A 20,443-nucleotide genomic window follows, 5' to 3' on the forward strand; every position below is an offset into this window, starting at 1 on the left:
ATTCCTTCCCGTCCTTCCTCCGCCCCTTTTCTCAAGTGCCTTCCACATCCCAAAACTCACCGCGCGCTGCCACGCTCTTGGTAACTGGCGGGTTATGTCTTGTGACCCAAAGTCCAGCTATCGATCCCGCAACAAAGTAGTGTGATTAACATTAATAGGCTTACGAACAAGGAAACGCGGCACCTATTCCTTTTGTTTAAATTATTATTATTATTATTATTATTTGTTATTATTATTCTCACTTGTCCTAACCACTCCACCCACTCATTTTCTGTTGCCCCTCTTTTGCTTGTCTCAACATGAACTCCCTCCCCCCCCGCCAACTAACACGAACGCCCAACCCTTAGAAGTTACGCACAAACGAAAAATGAAACTAGTGAACTTTGAAAAAGAGATCAAACATTATTCATCGCGCATGAGAATGGAATCGGAAGCGGAAAAGATATTGCTGTTCGCTTCCGTTCCAAAAAAAAAAAAAAAAGGGGTCCAAATTCAGCTACCCGAAACGGAAAGAAAAAGGGGAGGGGAAGGGAACGACTCAATGTAGGAGGTCCGGTCCTTTTTAGCCGCAAGTTCCGATCAGACCCTTAAACACTCGCGGGAGGTCATAGATATACAAATACACACAGACAGACGCACGCCTCCCGCTGGTGTTGCACACACACGTACATAAATATACACAGCTCGGTACACACGTTCATCGCATGCAATCATCGTCATAGTAATCTATCGATCTGTGTGAGAACAAGACCTCCCCCTCTTCATTCTTTTTTTTTTTTGTCCCGTTACGTTCAAAGAAAAGACAAATGGACACTCAAAACAAATCAAGTCTACACCTCCAAGGGTTTCGCATCCAAACGATTTGGATAACCACCCACAATGCGGTTACTAACCGGCTTTTTCAATCAAAACTATATATATTTTTAATTGGTTTTTTAAAAAGAAGATTTAATAAAGAACTCACCGTATCCTTGTGGGGCAAAAGGTCCTTACGGATGCGGAAAAAGTTCTTGCCGTACTGTCGTAGTCCTTTGACGAAACGTTTCTAAGAAAAAAAGGGTGGGGGGGAGAAGCGAACAAAAAATAAATAAATTAAAAAAAGGGAGACAATTAGCATCTTACAAAGAGAATCAAGAAGAAGCAGCACGAATTTATGACGGAAGGAAAGGAAGAGAAAGAAAAAAATAAAGGAGTCGTAAAAATTCTTGAACGGCTGTGTGGTCATGACGATCTAAAGAGAAACCGCACCGTCCACCGTTTGTGTTGTCGGATCGTGAGAAACAAAAACCTTGACGGGTTAAGTGACCGCAAGTGTGACGTTCTTCCTCCCCCCCTTCTTTTCTTGATTTTTTTATTATTTATTATTTAATTCTTTCATTTTCTGTTCAACAGTGTGAATGTGTGTGTGTACATGTCGACGGACAAGGATAGAAAGAGAGGCGGGAAAACGTGAGGGATAAAAAAGAAACACGGATCCCTTTTTTTTTTTCTTTCTTTGATGGCATCCATCGGCTGCTCGTAAAAAAAGAAGAAGAAGAAAAAAACTACATTTGATTGATCGATACGTCTGCACACACACACACACACACAAGCAAACAGGCCGTAAAGATAGCGACTACGATTATAGACGTATAAATATAAATAATGTCGGGAAGTTTTCTGGGCGCGGATCCAATGGCCCGAAGGGGAAATTCACACCAGCGTGAATTCGGTACAGGATGAGGATCATATAAACGCCAGTGTGAAACGCCAGTGGATGAATACAGAGAGAATGAAAGAGAAAGAACGAGAGAGGGAGAGCAAAAAAAGAAGAAGAAAAAAAAGGAATGCTGCTGGACGAAAAAGCTGTTTGGCCGTGGCCATTCCCGACGACATGACACGCACGGATTCACCCACGGCGTTTCTGCTCTAGTCGGGTAGAACCAGACGCCATGCGTGAAAAACACAGCACCACACACACACACAACTAACATGAGGTGAAGGAACAAAAGCGCAACCCAATCTGACATGGGCCTCTTGACCGAACTCTCAAAATCCTGCCATCTTCTTTTTTTTCTCCAACTTCTTCTTCTTCTTCTTTTTTTAAAACATTTTCCCAATGTCCCTCTCTCTTCCTCTCTCCCCATAGGCAGTTGTTTTCTCGTCCATCAGCGTAAAAATAGTTGGCTGCCAGAAGAAGGAGAGAAGAGGAAGAAGAGAAGGAAAAGTTGGAGAAAGAAAGAGAAGCCGCACCGGGGAGTGAGAGAGAGAGAGAAAGAAAAGAGAGAGAAACAGAGAGAGGCGGAGAGAGAGAGAGGGAGAGAGAGAGAGAGGCTTTTTTATTCAACCAAACTCTCTCCCCTCTTCGAGAGTCAGAGTCGGAGAGAGTGGAAAAGAATCAAATATGGCCGCCTAGCATTTCTTGCACTATCCTCACCTGATGTCTTTTTTTTTTCCTTTCAAGATTTGATTTTTTTAAAAGACGAAACACTTAACAACACTCGAATTGAAAAATCCACGTGGCACACAAGAAAAAACGTAATCCACTGTGGATTCTTGTCACCAAATGTCGAGCTGATCCGGTTACACAGGTTGCAGTCACTTATACAACAATCCAGGTCAATCAGCATCAATCTCTTTCTTTATTCTTCAAAATTCCAGTTTCATGTGATCAAATCCCATAGAGTTTTTTTTTTCTTTGGTGACCTGATTGAAACTTTTTAAGAGTCAAGGCCCACTGCGTATTTTCAATGAAAGTAAAATCTAAAGGAAAAAAAGCCGTCGGTCGTCGTATACGCGCCTCGATACACACACACACATCCATCCATACACACCACATACACACACACACACACGCAGACACACAACAGAGCAGACCCAAAATGGCCGCACACTGAATGATCCCAATGACGCTGCTTTGCTGGTCGCAGCCCCCCTTCCACCTCAACGAAGAACCGAATCCAATCAGATGACACTCGAATCACGTTTGATCAAAACTTAAACAAAGACTGTGCCTCGTTAAATACGATCCAGTCTGCCTTGTTTATTTCTTCTTGCTTAACGTTTCAGTGCCAATCGAGGGGAAAATGGCGGAATATCCACACATACACATATACACACACGCACGGCGTCGCCTCTCATTCGGGAGCGGCCCGCTCAACGACTGCTAGCTGTTGGAGAGCTTGGGAAAACGCCATCAGCAGCCACGAGAGGCGCTTCAACAAAATCCGCTGTGGCGCTACGTGGGCATATGCCGCGCGGTTCGACAACCCGCGGTTTTACCCAAACAATTTCTTTCGCCCCTCGAGGCTAAATGTCGGGCCCCGTTGTCTGAGGTGTGTATCTCTCTGTGTGCGTGTGTGTGTTCCCTCTCTTTTTCATTTTCTACCGGCTTCGATGGCTGTTATTAGCCGTATACGATAGATCCGCGCCCTCTAGTTTATTCTTCCCCCCACCGTCTTCGTATCCAAGAGCCTAACGTATAACAGACATGTTGATTTGCTTGTCGTTGCATTTCTTCGCTTACAAGCCTGCCGATAAAGCAAACCAAAAGACAAAAGGAGAAATTCAAGTGTGTTGCCGTGCGACAGACGGCGGAAAGAAAACAAAAAATAAACACCGCATTTCAGAGATGCTTCACATCAGATCAACAAGACAAACGCTAGAGGGCCCAAAGTTCCTCAGGCTTCACGAATAACAATCGAGCGCAACAAACATATACACACACACACACACAAAACACCTGGTGATTATGTGTACTTGAAGACTTACACCAGGCCCAGCTTTGTTTCCGGCATTTGTTCGACAGAGCGAATAGACACACACACACACACATAAAAACCACAGCGACGCTTCATCACCAGAGGGCCTCCCCCCCCCATACCCCTCTAACTCTCTTATTTTTTTTTTTTGTTACCTGTCCACGCATGTGTAAGCACGTCATATTTACACATGTATATCCAGTTACAGCGTCTACTAGCATGTAGTCAATTTGGGTGGGACATGATATGCTTATACGCAACTGAAAACCAACACCTGAAAAATTGACCCGACTTCTCCTTTTTGTTTGATTTTTAATGACTTCCGTCAACGCTCTGCGGACCATTTCGTTCGAGAATCATCTGCTTTTGATTCGTTTGACAACGCTAATGATGCTAATGATCTGGCAAAGAGATTTCTATTTTTCACGGTCTCACGTGGCTGACTATGTACCACCATCTTTGACACGAACGAAAAACGCCAGCAGCACGACCATGTCTCGTAATTAGATCGTTAAAATGAAAAAAAAGAGGGGCTCATTTTCTTTTAATATTTTTGTTACAGGCCTCAACCCCCGTCGCCTCGTCTCATTATGACGCATCAACTGCTTGACATTAAAGTTCAAACCGCTTCCCGTCTTTCGTCGTCACGTCACCGGACGTGAGTTTGTCACCGAGTAGATTTTCTAATACTCGGAATAATTCCTCCTCCCAATTTCAGTTCCCCCCACCCCTCTGCCCAAATGGGACTCGCCGCATTTCTCCATTTTCCACGGTTAGGTGAATTTGTTCTCCTTCTTTTTGAAACCGTTTTTACAGCTCGACTCGATTATTTACTGCCTAAATGTGCTATCAAATTCAGCTCATCTGTTTGTCCTGTGAATACCTGAGCTGAACTTGCATGAAAATTGGCAAGTCCCTAAAAGAAAAACAAATAAAATATGTTCGTCCATTTGGTTTTTGACAAACGTCGAACTAAAAGCCAAAAAAAGGAAGGCCATCAAGATTGGCATCTTTCGAAGCAAGCAGACGACAAAATGCAACTACAGGCGCCATAACGACGGATCAATCGGTCGGCATGGCTATCAGAAGACACACAGGGGGCGATTGGCTGCCAAAATACATGGCAGGGCCTCGGCAAATACTAAAGATCAACCGACGTGTCATAAAATGAGAACCGGCCATCAGCCTCCGGAGATAGACGGGCACATAAATAATAAGACATTTATCTATATATGAGGAGGTTACGCTACTGCGTTTCCCTCCTTCCTCACTTTCTGCTTGTTCGTAATAGACGATTTTTTTTTCTTTCTTTGGCAATCTATTTTTTGTTTTATTTTTTTTTAAATGAAGAACAAAAAAAAAAAAATAAAATTCAAAAATTGTTTCATCTTTGAATGGATAGATCGACCCGATTGGCCGAGAGTCTCTTTCGATTATTACGAACGATGGGGGCATTGGCAACAAGGTAAGCAATAAAAAAAAAGCCGTGCCGCGTTCAGCAGGATCTCGTCAAAAATCAAACGAAAATTCTTGGGCGTAAAAAATTAAAAAAAGAGACTGGCGAAATGTTTTACAACAAGTCGTCAATCCGCGTGGTAATGACCTATTAAACGAGCGCGTGTTCGTGCGTGCCTATACAAGAAAACGGCAGACTGAAAGATACGTTAAGGGAAACATTCGAAACGTTTAAAACGCATAAAAATCCACACACAAAAATAAAATAAATATGCATATTGAAATAAACTAATAAGTCAAGGTTGAATACGAAACCAAACAACCATGTGGGTGGTCGGTATTTTTTTTTCTTTTCTTTTCTCATTGGCTAACGTAGCCACTAAAGGACTCTTGACACCGAAACACTGTTACCACACACTAAATTAAAAAGGAAACAACAACAAAAAAGAAGACGATGAATCGATTGACATGAAAGCTCAGGAAATCGCTTCTACACGAGGCGAGCAACTGCGTTCGCAAGTAATAAACAAAATGGCTGTAAAGGAACTCGAGTGGAAAAGCTGTCGTCTCTTTTCATTTTTTTCTTTTTGTGTCGGGTTCCTCTTTAGAACATGTGGCATAAAAACGACCACTAAGAAAGAAGCTTAAGTAGAAGAGCAGCAAAAAGACGGCTACATTAATTAGTTAGGACCCTCCATAACTATGAAACGCCGACAAATGGAGACCCATTTCCCGTAAACATTCATCGAAACACGTATAAAGACTAGCAGACGCACACGGCGCATGAACGGTGGCAACCACCAGCGCCATCTTGTGACAACGACCGACAACCAGGCACAAAAAATGTCGTCAATTAAAAAGGAACGCTAAAAGGAAAGCAGCTGCTAAACGATAATTTATACACGAAAAAAAAAAGCAGGTCGGTTGTCTTATGCGGTTAACCACCATTTCTGAGGCGTTTTCTATTCTTCTTTTTTTTTTTTTTTATGGCAGCCACGTAGGTTTCAATGCACCAACGCATGATTGACTTTTACGAGCTTACAAATGTGTTTTCCCTCCTCTTTTCTCGCTCCTTTTCTCGTGTGTTTGTGTGTGTTGCACGTTAAAATGTAAATTATGAAAAGCACAGAGACTTCATCACTCGGAATGATTGCACGTCTCGGCTGATTCATTTTATAAAGACGAGTGCGTCAAGCTGGAAAATGAAGTCGGCTTCCGAGTTCAACTGTATCGGATGATGTGTGTGCATCGATTGAAGCGTCACCATTCAACACCAATCTCTACGATGTCGAATCCATAAATAAAATGAGACCAACCGAGTATCCGGTGTTTTCTTTCTCCTTAAATGAAATTCAATACTTTTTTTAACTTTTTTTTTACAGAAAAAGAAAAGAGAAAGAAAGAAAACGCAGCCATTAATCTAACGCACAAATTCTGTCACTTGACTCTCTAGAAATGGGAGGCAGCTGGCAAAGCCCAAAGGCATGTAGCATTTTATTTTTTTCTTTCTTCCTTTCTTGCTAGAATAGATAAAAGAGTCGACCCTAATCTGCCCGTTCACACAATGAGCAACCAACCGTTTCTATTATTGTCATTCTACATTTTTTCGACGTCGGTGGAAAATGTTGGAAGCCAACAGTCGGCCATCAACCGAAACGACCGCCATCTATTACCGCAAACAGACACTCGAGTGGTGACTGACGAAACGGCCGAGCAGATCGGAAAAGGCAAAGAGAAAACCCGGATAACTCCGTGTGTGTGTGTGTGTGTGCGTGTGTTCTATAAAAAGGGGGCGGCAAAGCGCCCTCTCACACACACACCAGACACAGAGAAATATATATATATATATAAAGTTACATTGTTCTGCTCTTTCACGGATTGTTTGCAAGAGGCGAGATAGTGGCGACCGTGGCGGTGTGCGCACATAACACGAGGAGCCACTTGGCAACGTTTTTACAACACAGCACGCTATCACTTCGTTAGCATGCGTGTCGTGAGCATCATGTGTCCCAATCTCGTTCCATCACCCCGCCTTTCGGTCGTACGTCCATTCTCCAAAGCCCCCGGAGGCATTTTCAACGCTCATCGTCCCCGACCGATATGTCTACCTCCTGGACGACGACGATGATGATTATTTATTGCTATGACGTCGCGTTCAAAGAGTCTTTTTTTTTTTTCTTTTTTACATTTTTTTTATTTAAGAAAAGGACTTGGCTCATTTCCCTCCATCAGCGCCTCTGTGTGTGTGAGGGAGCCATCAACAACACACACGACGGGTTGAAAACGACAAGCAAATCGGGGCCAACCGCAGTCAAATAAACAATGAAGTAATTTTCCGAACCGCTGGAACTTTTGACTACTAATGGGAACCTGAATTTCATAACTCACTTAGAAAAAAAAAAAAAATACAAAAGAAAGAAAGAAGACCTAATCGGATCACGTGAAAAGTCGATGAATCGAGACATTTGCCCAGCAGACGACCGTCCGAAAAGCTTAGCGATGAGTTGGGGCGGGATTGGCAGGCACAAAAGAAATGGAACGATCCAATACAAAGTACAAAGATGAACGACGAGTCATCCATTATTCAATGGAGTCGTAGCAGAACATTTGAAAAGCTAATGTCTCAACAGCAAAAAGGGCCACAATGTACCCTTCGATCGATCCTTATCCAGGCAGGATCGTCTTCTCGGCCATGCGAGAAATAAATAACATAAAAAAAAAGAGAAGACGATCGTTGCCGTGATTTACTTTGACAGATCACATCCAAGAGACGTGCCTGGTAATGGATCACTCGTCATCACCCATCTTTTTTTTTTTTTTCCAATTTTGTTAGAACCCAAGCGGCAATCTCACGTCATCCGCCAACCCAAATAAACAAGGAAAACACACACAAAAAGAGTGGCCTTTGTTTTCTTTTGAAAAAAATAAAAAAAATTACGTTGCTTGTCGACTGTTTGAAATCAAAATATGCGTTGGTGTAAACGCCCGGAGGACATTGTCAGAAAGTCGGAAGCCTATCCAAAGTGGACGTAGGTGAGGGTTTCGGGATTGTAAGAACCCCACAAAAATCGTGCGAGTTGGAAACGGCTGGAAAAGAATCTGAGAAGTAGCGCACGCAAACTGGTCGTTTGCATCAATGATTCGAGGGAATTGAACTCGTCCTTCAACACACACACACACACACAAAAGACGAACAGGAAGAAAACGGGATTACGGCGGTTTGCAACGGCAAACAAAACAGAACGAATAACATTTGAAAACCATCCGTTTTTGTGGGGTTTTTTTTCCCGAAAAAAAAAAAGGAGAGACGTAAGTAAACTAGTGATAACTTACCGTTTCGTCCTCGGACCATTTCTTGTCGATGCCTTTAGGTACGGGGCATTTGGCCAGCGTCTGCAGCGCTTTCCCCAAATCGTAGCTCGAATTGTGCAGCTATAAAGAAAGAAAGAAAAAAAATCGAACAATACACAATTATTAATCCATCAATTTTGCAGAAACGCAAAAAGAGCGAAACATAATTGCGCGATACAAAAGATTTGCACGCTTCATTGAAACGATATAATAAAAAAAAATGAGGGGGGGGGGATAAAAATAAAAGTGTGACTGATAGCCAAAGCTATTGAAGCGATTCGATTTTTTGCTAGCCTTTCATATGAGTCACATACATTTTTAAAATCCCATCCCTCCCCCTTTTTTTTATTATGGAAGGAAGTGCCAAGTTTTTTTTTTTTTCAAGTTATTTACCACGTCCATGGCGTTGATGGTGGTGTCGTCACGGGATGCAGCCAGGCATCCGTCGTCGGGTGATCCGCCATCGCACATCCCGACAAAAGCGGCCACCGAACGGGCAGCTTGAATGTAGACGATCAGATCGCCATCGCGCACACCCGGAGCGTTAGGCGGTGGCACCCAGCGCGGCTCCTCCCAGTCCTCGCATCTCTCTGGACGTTTGTCCAGCCCCAACTGAGCACGCAATTCCGGTAGCCGGGCCTGCGGAACACACACACACACACACAAAATTAATTTCATTCATTATTATTAATTATCTTTTGTTGTTTACAGATTTCAAGTCATTCTACTGCCCATAGAAACCACAAACAAGGCCCCCCCCCCTCTTTTTTTCATTGTAAAAAAAAAAACAAAAAAACAAAAAAACAAAAAAACAACAAAATTTCAATAATAAATAAATAATTAAGGACCTGGTGGGACGGCCCGACCCGAATTTCACCCTGGGTGGACGCCAGTCTGCGTGTTTCTGGATTGTAGCCTAAAATGTAGAAAAACGAATCCTTGAATGGGGAAAACTTCTCAGCGCCTTGGATGTCAGTGAAATGCTGGACGCGGCACACGCCCCTGTGTCCAACAAGAAACAAAAAAAAAAACATTTGTCAAAATAAAAACAACTGCCAAAAAGATTAGAAACCAAAAACTCAATTCCATTTAAGGAGCTCATCCTTTTCAGTTTTTTCTTTCCCCCCGTTCCACCTTTGAACCAGCAAAAAATCTCACAGGCCCCTGTTCTCCATCAACAACTTCTCTCACGCCCATTTGTCTTGCAACCAAAGGAGAAAGTATACAACGTCTTACCTTTTATAACATGATTAACTAAAATTAGACCGCCACCCCAAAAAAAAGAAAGAAACGAATTGTCACTCTGTTACCCCTCGTAAACATTTCTCCCATAATTGCCTTCCCAACTTTTTGTTTTGTTTTCCTCTTTTCTTTCAGAATTTCTACATCGTCAAAGCACTTTGCTAGCCGTCGTCGTTCTTTGCGTCATTGACGAGCTATTTCAGGTTAGCAAAGTAATTTCACGTTATTTACGCCGCCGCCGCCGCCCGAAACGCAACAGCAACTCTCTTTTTATACTTGATGGAAACAACCATCGATAAGCCGATTACTCAGGGAGGGGGAACAACTCCCGGACACACGAAATATCACACAGGCTTGGCATCAAACATCATTTTTTGGCTGTTGTTGTTGTTGTTGTTGTTGTAAAAAGAAATAAAATGATGCCCCTAAGGGCGTGTTGCTTTAATCCCGTCTCCTCTTCTCGCTCGTCTCTTGTTTGTTTGTTGTTGTTTTTTTTCTCGTTTTCTTTTGTTTTGAAAATAATATATGCGCCATCCATAAGGTACACAGTTACCTGAGCAAGGATACGGGATAGGTGTCGGTGGCGTCGGATATAAACAGCTCGCGGCCTTTAATCACGGGATCATGAAGAAACGAGATCTTGTTGCCTGTCAAGCAGCCATCAATTTTATCAGACTCGTCATTGCAATCGATTAGCATTGGATCACCACCTTGTTCTGTGTTGCGGTCTTGCACCAACAGCTGATACACCGTTTCGGGAACTTCACAGGGTCGATAGTACCTGCACAAATGACAGATAGGGCGGCGGCAGCAGCAGCAGAAAAAAAGAAGGAAAAAACGTAAAACAAAAAAAAATTACATCCGTCGATGATTGAAAAGCCGCAAAAAAAAAAGAAAGAAACGAAAATTGATATACCATTTAATGTTGACCATCAATGTGTCGCGCTTGCTCTGTTTGGGAATAAACACACACGCACACACACACACACACAAAAAGAAAAGAACATAAAGCAAAAGATTAGTATCACGGTAATCAAGAGGCACCGGAGGGCATTTCTCATCCGACCATTTCCCACGAACATGCGATGAGGGTTCCAGTCAAAAGGAACAAAACAAGTAAAAAAAAATAATATATATATATATATATTTATAAATAAAGAGGAATTGTTGAATTCAATCACACGGTCACGTCACGCAGTGCTTATTTTCCTTATAAAGGGCTTCATACCACACGACGTTCCCCCCTCCCATTCCTTTTTTTTAATATTTTTCTTTAAGAAAGAAAAAAAAAACGAACAAACCCCTACCGATGTAGTTGATCACCATAAGCCGCGAAGCTCTACAAAAGCTTTATTATTAACTTGACAATTACGTGTTGTTTTTCAAAACGATTGGTTCGACACACACACACACACTATCTCGCATCGGCGTGAGTGGGCGTCGGGAATGTGAGTCGTCCCTTCGCAATCATCCATCATCGGCCTATTTATTATGTATGCACAAGTCGGGAATGCTTTAGGAGGAGGAGGAGGAAAACAAAACACACCTGGCTTTCGGTACTTGGTAGAACATCCCCTTATAAAGTCAAAAGGACAGTGGAATTGATTTGAAGAAGAGGAGAACGAAAACAAAAATGGCCGCTCTCCAGCATCAGCTGAGCGATTCACGGACTAACGTGACGGCAGAAGAATCAGCATGATTCTCGAAAAAAAAAGGGAAAACAACTGAATGAATTAAGTCAAAGAAAAAAAAATCATAATGCTACAGTCGAAACACTTCAATCCGTATAATCAAGTCGTAACGGGTCGCGGCTGCTTATTTTTTATTCTTTTTTTGTTTTTTTCATAATTGGCTTCTTTCAAAAGGGAAAAGAAAAAAAAATGTATATTAGCTGAACTCGGAGTGCTTTTGTAATACACACCGTGACGAAGAAAAGATCTCACTCGCAACACGGTCGCGTTTGAAAACAAGTAAAAAAAAAAAAAAGAAGAAGAAGATAAAGATAAAGAAGACGAAGAGAAACGTGAAACAGCCCTCGGGCGTGAACGCAACCACGAGAAAGACACGTAACACTTGGCACTGAGGCTTCGCCGATTTCTTTAAATACATTTTTTTTACTGGGCTATATCTTCTACAGTAAATCGATTTTTATGGGCTTTCAACAGAAGGGAGAGAAAAAAACCGACGAATCATGTTTTGGCTTTGACTTTAACTACCCGTCTTAACTGAAAAATGATCGTATTTACCTATTTAAGGCACGCAAAAACACATCCCACCTTGGCTATATTACAATACAAACTGTTTATCGACTCTGATGGCAAGGCACTTGAAATTTTGCACGCGTTAGTCGGATCACATGACCAGTCCCCCCCCCCCCCATTCGTTAATTTAAAAAACAAAAAACAAGAAACTAAAACGTAAAAGCTAAAGTTGACCTTTGGATGTCACAAATTTCGCTTGTTTTCTCCTGGCCGCGTATTTCAAGGTGATTTTGCCAGGCTTTCGAGGAGAAACGATTTCGAACGAAACATAAATATTGACATGTTTCTAAACCTAATTCCGGCTTTAGAACCCCGCGGACACGTACAGCTGTTCGCAACAAAACATTAAGACAACTGATGGCCGCTGGCTGCCAGAAAATCGGCAGAAAAACGGCCATACCTTTTTTTTTTTTTTGTTGGACCTCCAAAAAAAATTAAAATATTAAAAGAAAAAAATTGATACATTTCAGTTTTTCCGTCTCCTTCACCAAATGTTTACATAGCAATTCCAACCGTTAACGAAGAAAGAATAGGAATAAATTCCTTTAAAAGTAAATTGACGTACCGAATAATTTAGCAACGTGTCGCACAGAGTTAATGTTGAACTAAAAATAAAACACACCACCATCCAAAAGAGTTTTGTGGATTTGTTTTCGTCTTGCACTAGTGCTGAAGGGTGTGGATGTGATCACAACTCGGCGGCCGCCATGTTTGACGCAAGACTGGCCGTGCTACAGGGGGAAAAAAAGGCGGGTGCTGCGAATAGGGGGCAGCACCAGTAGCCACAACCAGCAGTCCCCGCCTTCTTTTCCTACCTTGGCGTGTTAACACGAACCCCTCGCATGCATAACACACACAAAAAAAAAAACGAACTACGAATGCTCTGCGCTTAAAGAGCATCGTTCATTGATCCAAGAGCGACAGCGCCATCTGTTGGTCGCGAAACGAACCCGGCCCTCTTTTGCAATCCCGTCCATTCGACCAACAAAACGCAATTTACCCGCGTTTATCACGCGCGCACACATCCGTTTGAGCAAAAGACATTTTAGAATCATTGACTCCCACGGGAAGTGCGAGTTGAACGTTTTATGCGCACACGCTATACGTAGCGTGATGGCGATGAACAAAGTACAATTTTGATAATAGGACTTATAGGACAACTATTCGAAACGAAAAAAACAAACAAAACAAATGGGTCATAGTTATTCGTTACCCGCCGGAATTCTTGGATGGTGCAGATAAAGAAGGGTTGGTCAGCTGATTGGCTTTCAATGTAAGCGGCATCTATTGGAAAACAAGAAAAAAATGTGACAGTTAGACATTTATTTATTTTTAATTTTTTTCAAATTGACGAACTAAAATCAAATCAAAAATAAACAGGATGGATTTTTAAAACCTGAATTGAAACATGACATGGACGGATAAAACAAGAGCATACTGTTGTTAAAAAAAAAAAAATGAGAGATATTGAACATTTGATTTCGCACTTTTGATCGCTGGGTAATGACGCAAGATAGCACAAAAGTTCAATCAATCTCGATTTAAAAGGAAAAATAGAAAGAAAAAAAAGGAAATAAGAAAAGACCAAAAGAAAACCTTCCAACCAAACGTTAAAAAGTGAGACTAGATTGGATCGATCCCTATACACACACACACACACAGCCCGTGTAAACCCCACTTGGCTACATCTTGCGTGAGGAGGAGGGGGGGAGGATTTCTGATTCAACCATGCGTTTGAATTCAAGTCGACTGTGCAACCTATTCACGGAGACTAGTCACCGCAATGGGCCAACCCCAATCGTCAACAGATTTTCATCCATCAAGTTGTGCGGTTTTGTTTGCAAAGAAAAATATTCGCTGACTGCAAAAAAAAAAACCCTTCGTTACAGACGTCCATTTTCTTTTTTTTTTGAAACAAAAATCAAATCCAAATAAAAGTGAACATAAAAGATAGACTCGTAAGGCAAACGTGTGACCTACGAAAACCCCAAAATCACTACAACTTGCGCTTCGGTCGTAAAAGAAGAAAGCAAGGCCCTTTGATGTCCCTTCACTCAATTGATGCATCAAACCTTATCCCACGCAATGAATGCCGTACGTTTCCCCCCCCCTTTTTTTTCTTTCGACGGAACACGTTGCACATTCCGCACTAAGGCAATCCCGAAGAAAATAAAAAATATATCAAGACTTATTACCATGTTTTTCTCTCCCTCGGAATGATAAAAAGAAAGCCGATGATGATATGTGAATGGTGTTAAAAAACTAGCTAAATGATGCTATTAGGATAAAGCTTGTTGTGTGTGTGTGTGAGCCACCATTTCTTCACGGTCTACATGGCCAACGACTCCCGCAAAGATGAAAGAGATCGAGCAGCTCACCCCAGTCAATCGATAATTTCGAACGACAATAAGGGCGGGTCTGCGCTAAGGGGAACGGAAGGGGGGGCTGTTTCTAACAGAAGGGTCTACTAGTATGTGTTTGTGTGCACAGAAGCGACATCTGGAGGTCTCTTTCTCTCTCCCCCATCGACCATATCCAACTCCTAAAGTACAAATGAAAAAACCTATTTTTTTTTTCTTTTCAATTTGGCCTAACCCCAAACTGACAAATAAAACAAAACAAAATGGCCCCAAACAAAGCGCTTTCACACGTCTCCATGTCGCTTTTTAACTGATGATCTCGAGCAACTAAACGATCCAGCAAATAAAAATTTAAATTAAAACTACAATAAAAAAAAAGCGTTTTCTGTTGTTGTTAAGAGTCAACGTGCATGTCGTCTGCAATTTTCACGCCCTGCATTGCATAAGAATGACGGGAGGTATTGAACCGTGTCGCATCAAAATAAATAAGGGAGCGAGCGCATTCTGAGAGTAGCGTCAAATTCGATCGAGATCAAACGTCAAGTTGACCATGTTCAGTCATTAAAAAAAAAAAGGAATGCGACATTTTTTGTTTTCAATTTTTGACGCATTTTATTATACGACCAATGTGGCCACACACAAAAAAAAAACGACTTATAATTTTTCCTTTTTTTCTCTCTCTCTCCCCCATTTTTATCTTTCTATTTCTATGTTCCTTTCTCGTTAACGACTAATGTATCTCTGCGTGAGTAAACTCGAGTCACGCACTGTCGTTGGGGCCAAACTGCTTGCTTCTCCTGTTGGAGCTAATCTTTGACTTCCTGATTTACGACTGGTCGACTCTTCGTCTTACGATACATAAAAAAAAAAGCTTTTTTTCCCCTTTTCTCTCTGTTGTCATTGACCTTCCTTATTTTTTTGTCTTGATTCTTGCGCGTGTATACACACACACACATAGACAGTTGTTATTAGTCTACAACAAAGATAATCCTTTCCCTCACTAGATGGCTATTATCCTTTTCAACACATTTACGTCTAGAGCTTCCGGAAAAAAGGGAGGGGATATAAAATGTGTTTTCTATTATTTGCCTTTGGCTTACAATTGAGAGAAAAAAGAAAAAAGATTTGCATCGCAAGAGAGTGAGCTCCAGTAAATAAAAACCCCCAGTTTGCCATATTATTTATTTTTTTATTTTAAACACGACTGTTATTGCTAAAAGCATCCGCCAGATGACACCATTCAGCCACGGTTCCTTTGTTGAAGAGACATATATTCATTCGACTTTAATCGATGGCAATTCTGGTACGGTGCCTCTTTTTCTTTCTATTCCCCCCACCCCCAACAAAAACGCCATGGTCTCATTATGGATCGGCTCTATTGCTCAAACTGAATGTCTTCTAGCCGCACTCGTTGAAATGACACAATCAAAATGATTGACGACGGCATCCTATCGACACACACAGCTAATTTGCATACACGACAGTGAAACGTTTAGCTGATCCAAGTTGGCCAACTGATGATCAAAACCCCACTACTCCACGTTATCAGGTGACAATTGTTTCAGTGTCTCTTTTATAGTCTTGCGTGACTTACAAATGCAATTTGCCTGGAGCAAAGAAAAAAATAAATAAATAAATGGGGAGGAAAGAAAAAAGGACAAAAGGCAAAGATCAAACACTAGGGGGAGGGGAGGGATCGGATGGGCTAGAAGCTAGTCGTGATGATGACACAATCCGTCGTAGAAAAAGAGATCCTTTCATGTTCAAAGAAAGCACACCCCCATTTCTTGTTCTCTTTTTCTTTCATTCCTTTTCAATTTGGTAGAAAATAGAAACAAGGCGGTACCCGTTCAACGTCTCCTAACTAAACGCAAGTTGAGCTACAATAGCCAAACGACGTAGACACACGAGAAGAGAGTGAAAAAAGGAAAATAACAATAATAAGGAGGCAGGCCTATACAATCAGTTTGCATGAGATTGTCGTTGCGCCGAGTAGATATCCGGTCGATGAACTAGCAATATCGACCACAAGGCATCTCTTCCGAGTTTTCTTATTTGATTTGCGTGGCCATCGGGCAGAGTGAAAACGGATGCTCTCCTCAAGAAAGAAAATAAACAAAAAAACTGTTCTTTTGATCTACGCAATTTGAATTTGAATCAATCGCGCAAATTGTTGCTAAACGAAACGTCTTTTTATTTCCGATTGATTCGATCCGTTAAAAACTCTAAATTCGAAAAACAAAAATTAGAGGAAAACCTAATACTCATTGTCAAAGACATTGCACACGGTGGTGGGGGATAACTGACAAGTCAACAGGAAACGAGCTTGTCACCACAACCGAAACCAGTCAGCGTCACTTAATAGTCTGGTCGCAATGTGCGTGCGCTAAAAGAGCCGGAAGCCTGTGCTCTCCCGAGTCCTTCCCCCCTTTCTTTTTTCTTATTTTCCCCTTTCTTTTCTCCTATCCATTTATTCTCCGTTCCTTCTTCCCCTCTTTCCTCCCACACACACACACAATTCTCTCTCTCTCCCTCCCTCTCTGTGAAATGTTACGACAAAATTGGCCTCAACAAGGTAGAAAATCGGAAATGGATACACTTTGGTCGTCCAGTCGAAGGGGTTTATGTAACGACCTATACTATCCGACACTTAAAAGTGACCGACCTAAATCCATCATTTTTCAAGACCAAATTAAAACGAACCAGATCCGCTTGACATTTGATTTCACCGTGTAAAAGAGATGTGACATCTTCATTACTTCCCCCCCCCTCACGTGATGTCCCCCATAGCTCGTTGCTACGTTTACTTTCCTTACATTTTTGGCTTCCAATGATTCCTAGAGCTGGGGATCATCGATCCATCCGACAGTCTGACTTGCAACATATCTCTCCTCTCTCTCCGCTACCGAAAAATAAAAGTGGGAGATTTTGTTGGTTATCAACTTGATTCTTGCCGAACATTGCGCTTCCAAAACAATTTGAAACAGCAAGAAAAACGTGCATCGCTCTCCCTTCGTTCCCCAACATTTTTACTTCAACCTCTTTGACGTTGCATAATTGAAAGAAAAACGATCATTTCCTTTTTCAGTTTTTGTTTTTTTTTTCGAGGGGCGACGAATGATAATTTACTTTGAACGTGTGCATCGTACGTGGACAACTCGAAACGGATAAAACTTGTTTACGATGCACAGCATTAATCTGCATACGTCTCTTGCACATTGTACTGGCACAACGCCGTGCAACATCCCAAAACGAGTTCTTCAACAATCCGTCCTTATACAAACTAAACGTTTAAATTATTAGTCGACAATCTCTTCAGTTGGTTGTTCGTTCCCCCCAAAAAAAAAAAAAGATAAGACAAAACGTAAAAAAAAAAAGCGGATGTCAATACGAAGGGGGGGCTGCTCGTTTAAAATTGTAAAAGCTTGTCAACTCTCTGCACAACGTCCAATTTCGAAATAAAAGGATTTAAACAAAACGAAAAACAAAAACAAACACGTACCTCCTGGACGATAATCTGCTCCGTCGTCAACGCACAAGTATCTGACGTAATCGCCGTTGCGAGCTCGCCAAACTTTGCCGCGAATATTTTTTTTGCCCGTCACGGCGACGGACACGTCCTCGCAGACAGTGTCCACCACTGCAGTGGCGGCCACATTGTCTTCCGCCACGGGGTAGTAGTCATTCGTTTCGTCCGCAGGAGTCGTCGTCGTCGTTGTCGTCGCCGCCATGTCAGCGTCTTCGTCGTCGTCGTCTTCCGTTTTGACGCCGCGGCGTCGCAACGTTTTGCGCGGCGATTCGCTGCACGCGGGAGAGCTCCTCTTCTCCGGAGTGTTTTTATTGGCGTTGCTGATAATTATGTCACTGTTTGATGGCTGGACGGCACGACCAGCTGATAACCCGCTTCCGGTAGCCGATCGTTCTAAACCGCTTTTGCCGGCCACACGCGAAGGTTTCGAACACACCATTTCTGCAGTTCCATTCGAACTCATTTTTTGTTTTTGTTTTCTTCTTCTTTCTTTTCGGTCAGATAAAAACGCAACAGCAACTGCAATAGAAATAAATCAATAAAATTGGATTAAAAATGAGATTGTATGACGTTTCACAATCACTGAACAATCAAAACATATTACGGCGATCGCTAATTAAATGTAATTGATGTGGCACGTGAGAAAGTGACCAACAATGGCCCTTGGCACCTTAGATCTATTTTCCATCTCGTTCAATGCAGCGAAACTTACAATACACACAACAACAACAACAACAAGAAAAAAGGATCAAGGAAAAGAAAACGCGGTTTTCCTTCCAAATTCGTGACCCACTTGAAAATGTATTTCGTCATCAGATAACTGGAAAAAAAAAGTTTGCTACTTCAAAGAAACTACATTGAACGGGAGAGGGAAAATAACAAACAACATCAACTTGGATATGTATCCATTTAAGGTGCAGAAGTTAAGCGCTACCTGGCATGTTTTTCTTTTGCTACCAGGTACAATTTTTGACGATTCGAAAATGGATTTTTGTTAAAATTTCAATTCCTACTAATACTTCTACTAAACAGTTGCTTTTAAACGATTAGATAGTGAGGCTTGGCTGCCAACGTTTGTCTCAATTAGGCATGAAATAGACGGTCTATAAAAAAAAGAAAGAAAGAACAAGACAAAAACGCTGGTAATCTTAAATCAGAAAATAAAAAGGATCGAAAAAAGATGAGGAAAGGAAGATTTTTTTTTTTTTTTTTTTTCACGTCAACACGAAAGCGGAAGTCGGAGCAACATTTCCATGCAGGATGTTCCATGTTGCCTTCAACGTCAAATCAAATGAAACGTAGCCTCAGGTGATACTTGGGCTGCCTCATTCCTTTTTTGTTTTACCTGCATGTACACATTTTGTTTTCGTTTCAATCTAGTAGTAATGGAACGATGTTTAGTCTACGCATCCTGCCTTCCTTTTCAAAATGGAGGCTATGGGATACGAGAGATCGATCGTCCAATCTTTTTAGAGCGGCAGTTTGCGTCGTTGCTGAAACCATCGACAACATGCGGCGACTAGCCAAAATGTTGAATTAAACAAATGAAGAAACTCCCAAAGTCCAAAAGAGAATAAAGAAACGAATAGAAAGAGCAAATTTCTATAGCCCCGTTAGAAAAGCCTCAATAAGGAAAACTATAACCGAGTCGTACAGATCGTACCATTTCCTTTAATCTTTCATATCTCTTAGTTTCACATCAATTTTCACCAACATTCATCAAATAGTTTGAATAGTCGGAGCGAGACGTTAAGAACCACTGCCAACAACATTTTTAATAATGGCCGAAAAACAAAAAAATCTGTTTTCATTCGAGTGTCAACACATAACGAGCTTTAATAACTTAATTATGGGCGTCCAAGTCAGCGACTAACTGACGTGACGTTCATACGAAATGAAAGTCGAGGGAAACGCTTCTGGCGACAAAGGGTTGAGCCCCCCTCCTCAACCCCACCCAAAACCCTCCGGATATAAAGAGCCAATTTCAATGCCCCCCCCCCCTCTTTAACACGAGTTTCGTATCAGTCGGTAACTAATCGTCGATTCTCCCCGTACTTTATATTTCAACCATTTCAGACATTTTTGCTTACGATCATTTTAGAATATTGAATTAAAACGATCAAGTGGGATGTTTTTCTTTAATTTTAAATTGAGAACAAAGGTTCGATTTCAACATCATTTGTTTTCTTCCTACCGATCCACCATGTGTTGCAAAAGGCGTTAGGAAAAAAAAACAGCTGCTAAAAACACATGGATAGCATTTTAGAAAACCACGTTTTAAAATGATGGCGAATCGTGCAAAATTCGAAAACAAAACAGGTAGGCCCACAACATTTGCACGCACCTCAATATCGGAATTTTTTTTTTAGCATATCCCCCTCCTCGATGGATATCTTTTTGATAGATTATAGGAATTTCTTCAAGTGCGCGCCTCTGGTGAGAACACAAGAAAACGCCCTAAGGGCATCATTTGGACAGGAGGAGACCTATGTTTCCAGTAGATGG

General features: G+C 41.6%; 1 protein-coding gene across 4 annotated transcripts in view; it reads right to left on the bottom strand.

Annotated features, from left to right (window-relative positions):
* Positions 1-20,443, bottom strand: part of LOC116932680 (arginine-glutamic acid dipeptide repeats protein) — a 33,140-nt gene that overhangs the window by 11,424 nt on the left and 1,273 nt on the right. For 3 of the 4 annotated variants that reach the window (XM_045179994.1, XM_045179999.1, XM_045179998.1), the window contains exons 2-10: positions 17,912-18,457; positions 13,263-13,333; positions 10,705-10,739; positions 10,499-10,569; positions 10,342-10,435; positions 9,395-9,548; positions 8,940-9,185; positions 8,529-8,627; positions 965-1,045 (exon numbers count right to left, since the gene is read on the bottom strand). In XM_045179994.1, coding sequence (XP_045035929.1) covers positions 965-1,045; positions 8,529-8,627; positions 8,940-9,185; positions 9,395-9,548; positions 10,342-10,435; positions 10,499-10,569; positions 10,705-10,739; positions 13,263-13,333; positions 17,912-18,401 — 1,341 coding nt within the window. In that variant the 5' untranslated portion in view covers positions 18,402-18,457. Of the gene's footprint in view, positions 1-964; positions 1,046-8,528; positions 8,628-8,939; positions 9,186-9,394; positions 9,549-10,341; positions 10,436-10,498; positions 10,570-10,704; positions 10,740-12,614; positions 12,780-13,262; positions 13,334-17,911; positions 18,458-20,443 lie in introns of those variants that run through there. The other variant, XM_045180000.1, reaches the window with a different exon arrangement.

Source organism: Daphnia magna, linkage group LG1 (assembly GCF_020631705.1).
Source record: "Daphnia magna isolate NIES linkage group LG1, ASM2063170v1.1, whole genome shotgun sequence".
Taxonomy (NCBI): domain Eukaryota; kingdom Metazoa; phylum Arthropoda; class Branchiopoda; order Diplostraca; family Daphniidae; genus Daphnia; species Daphnia magna.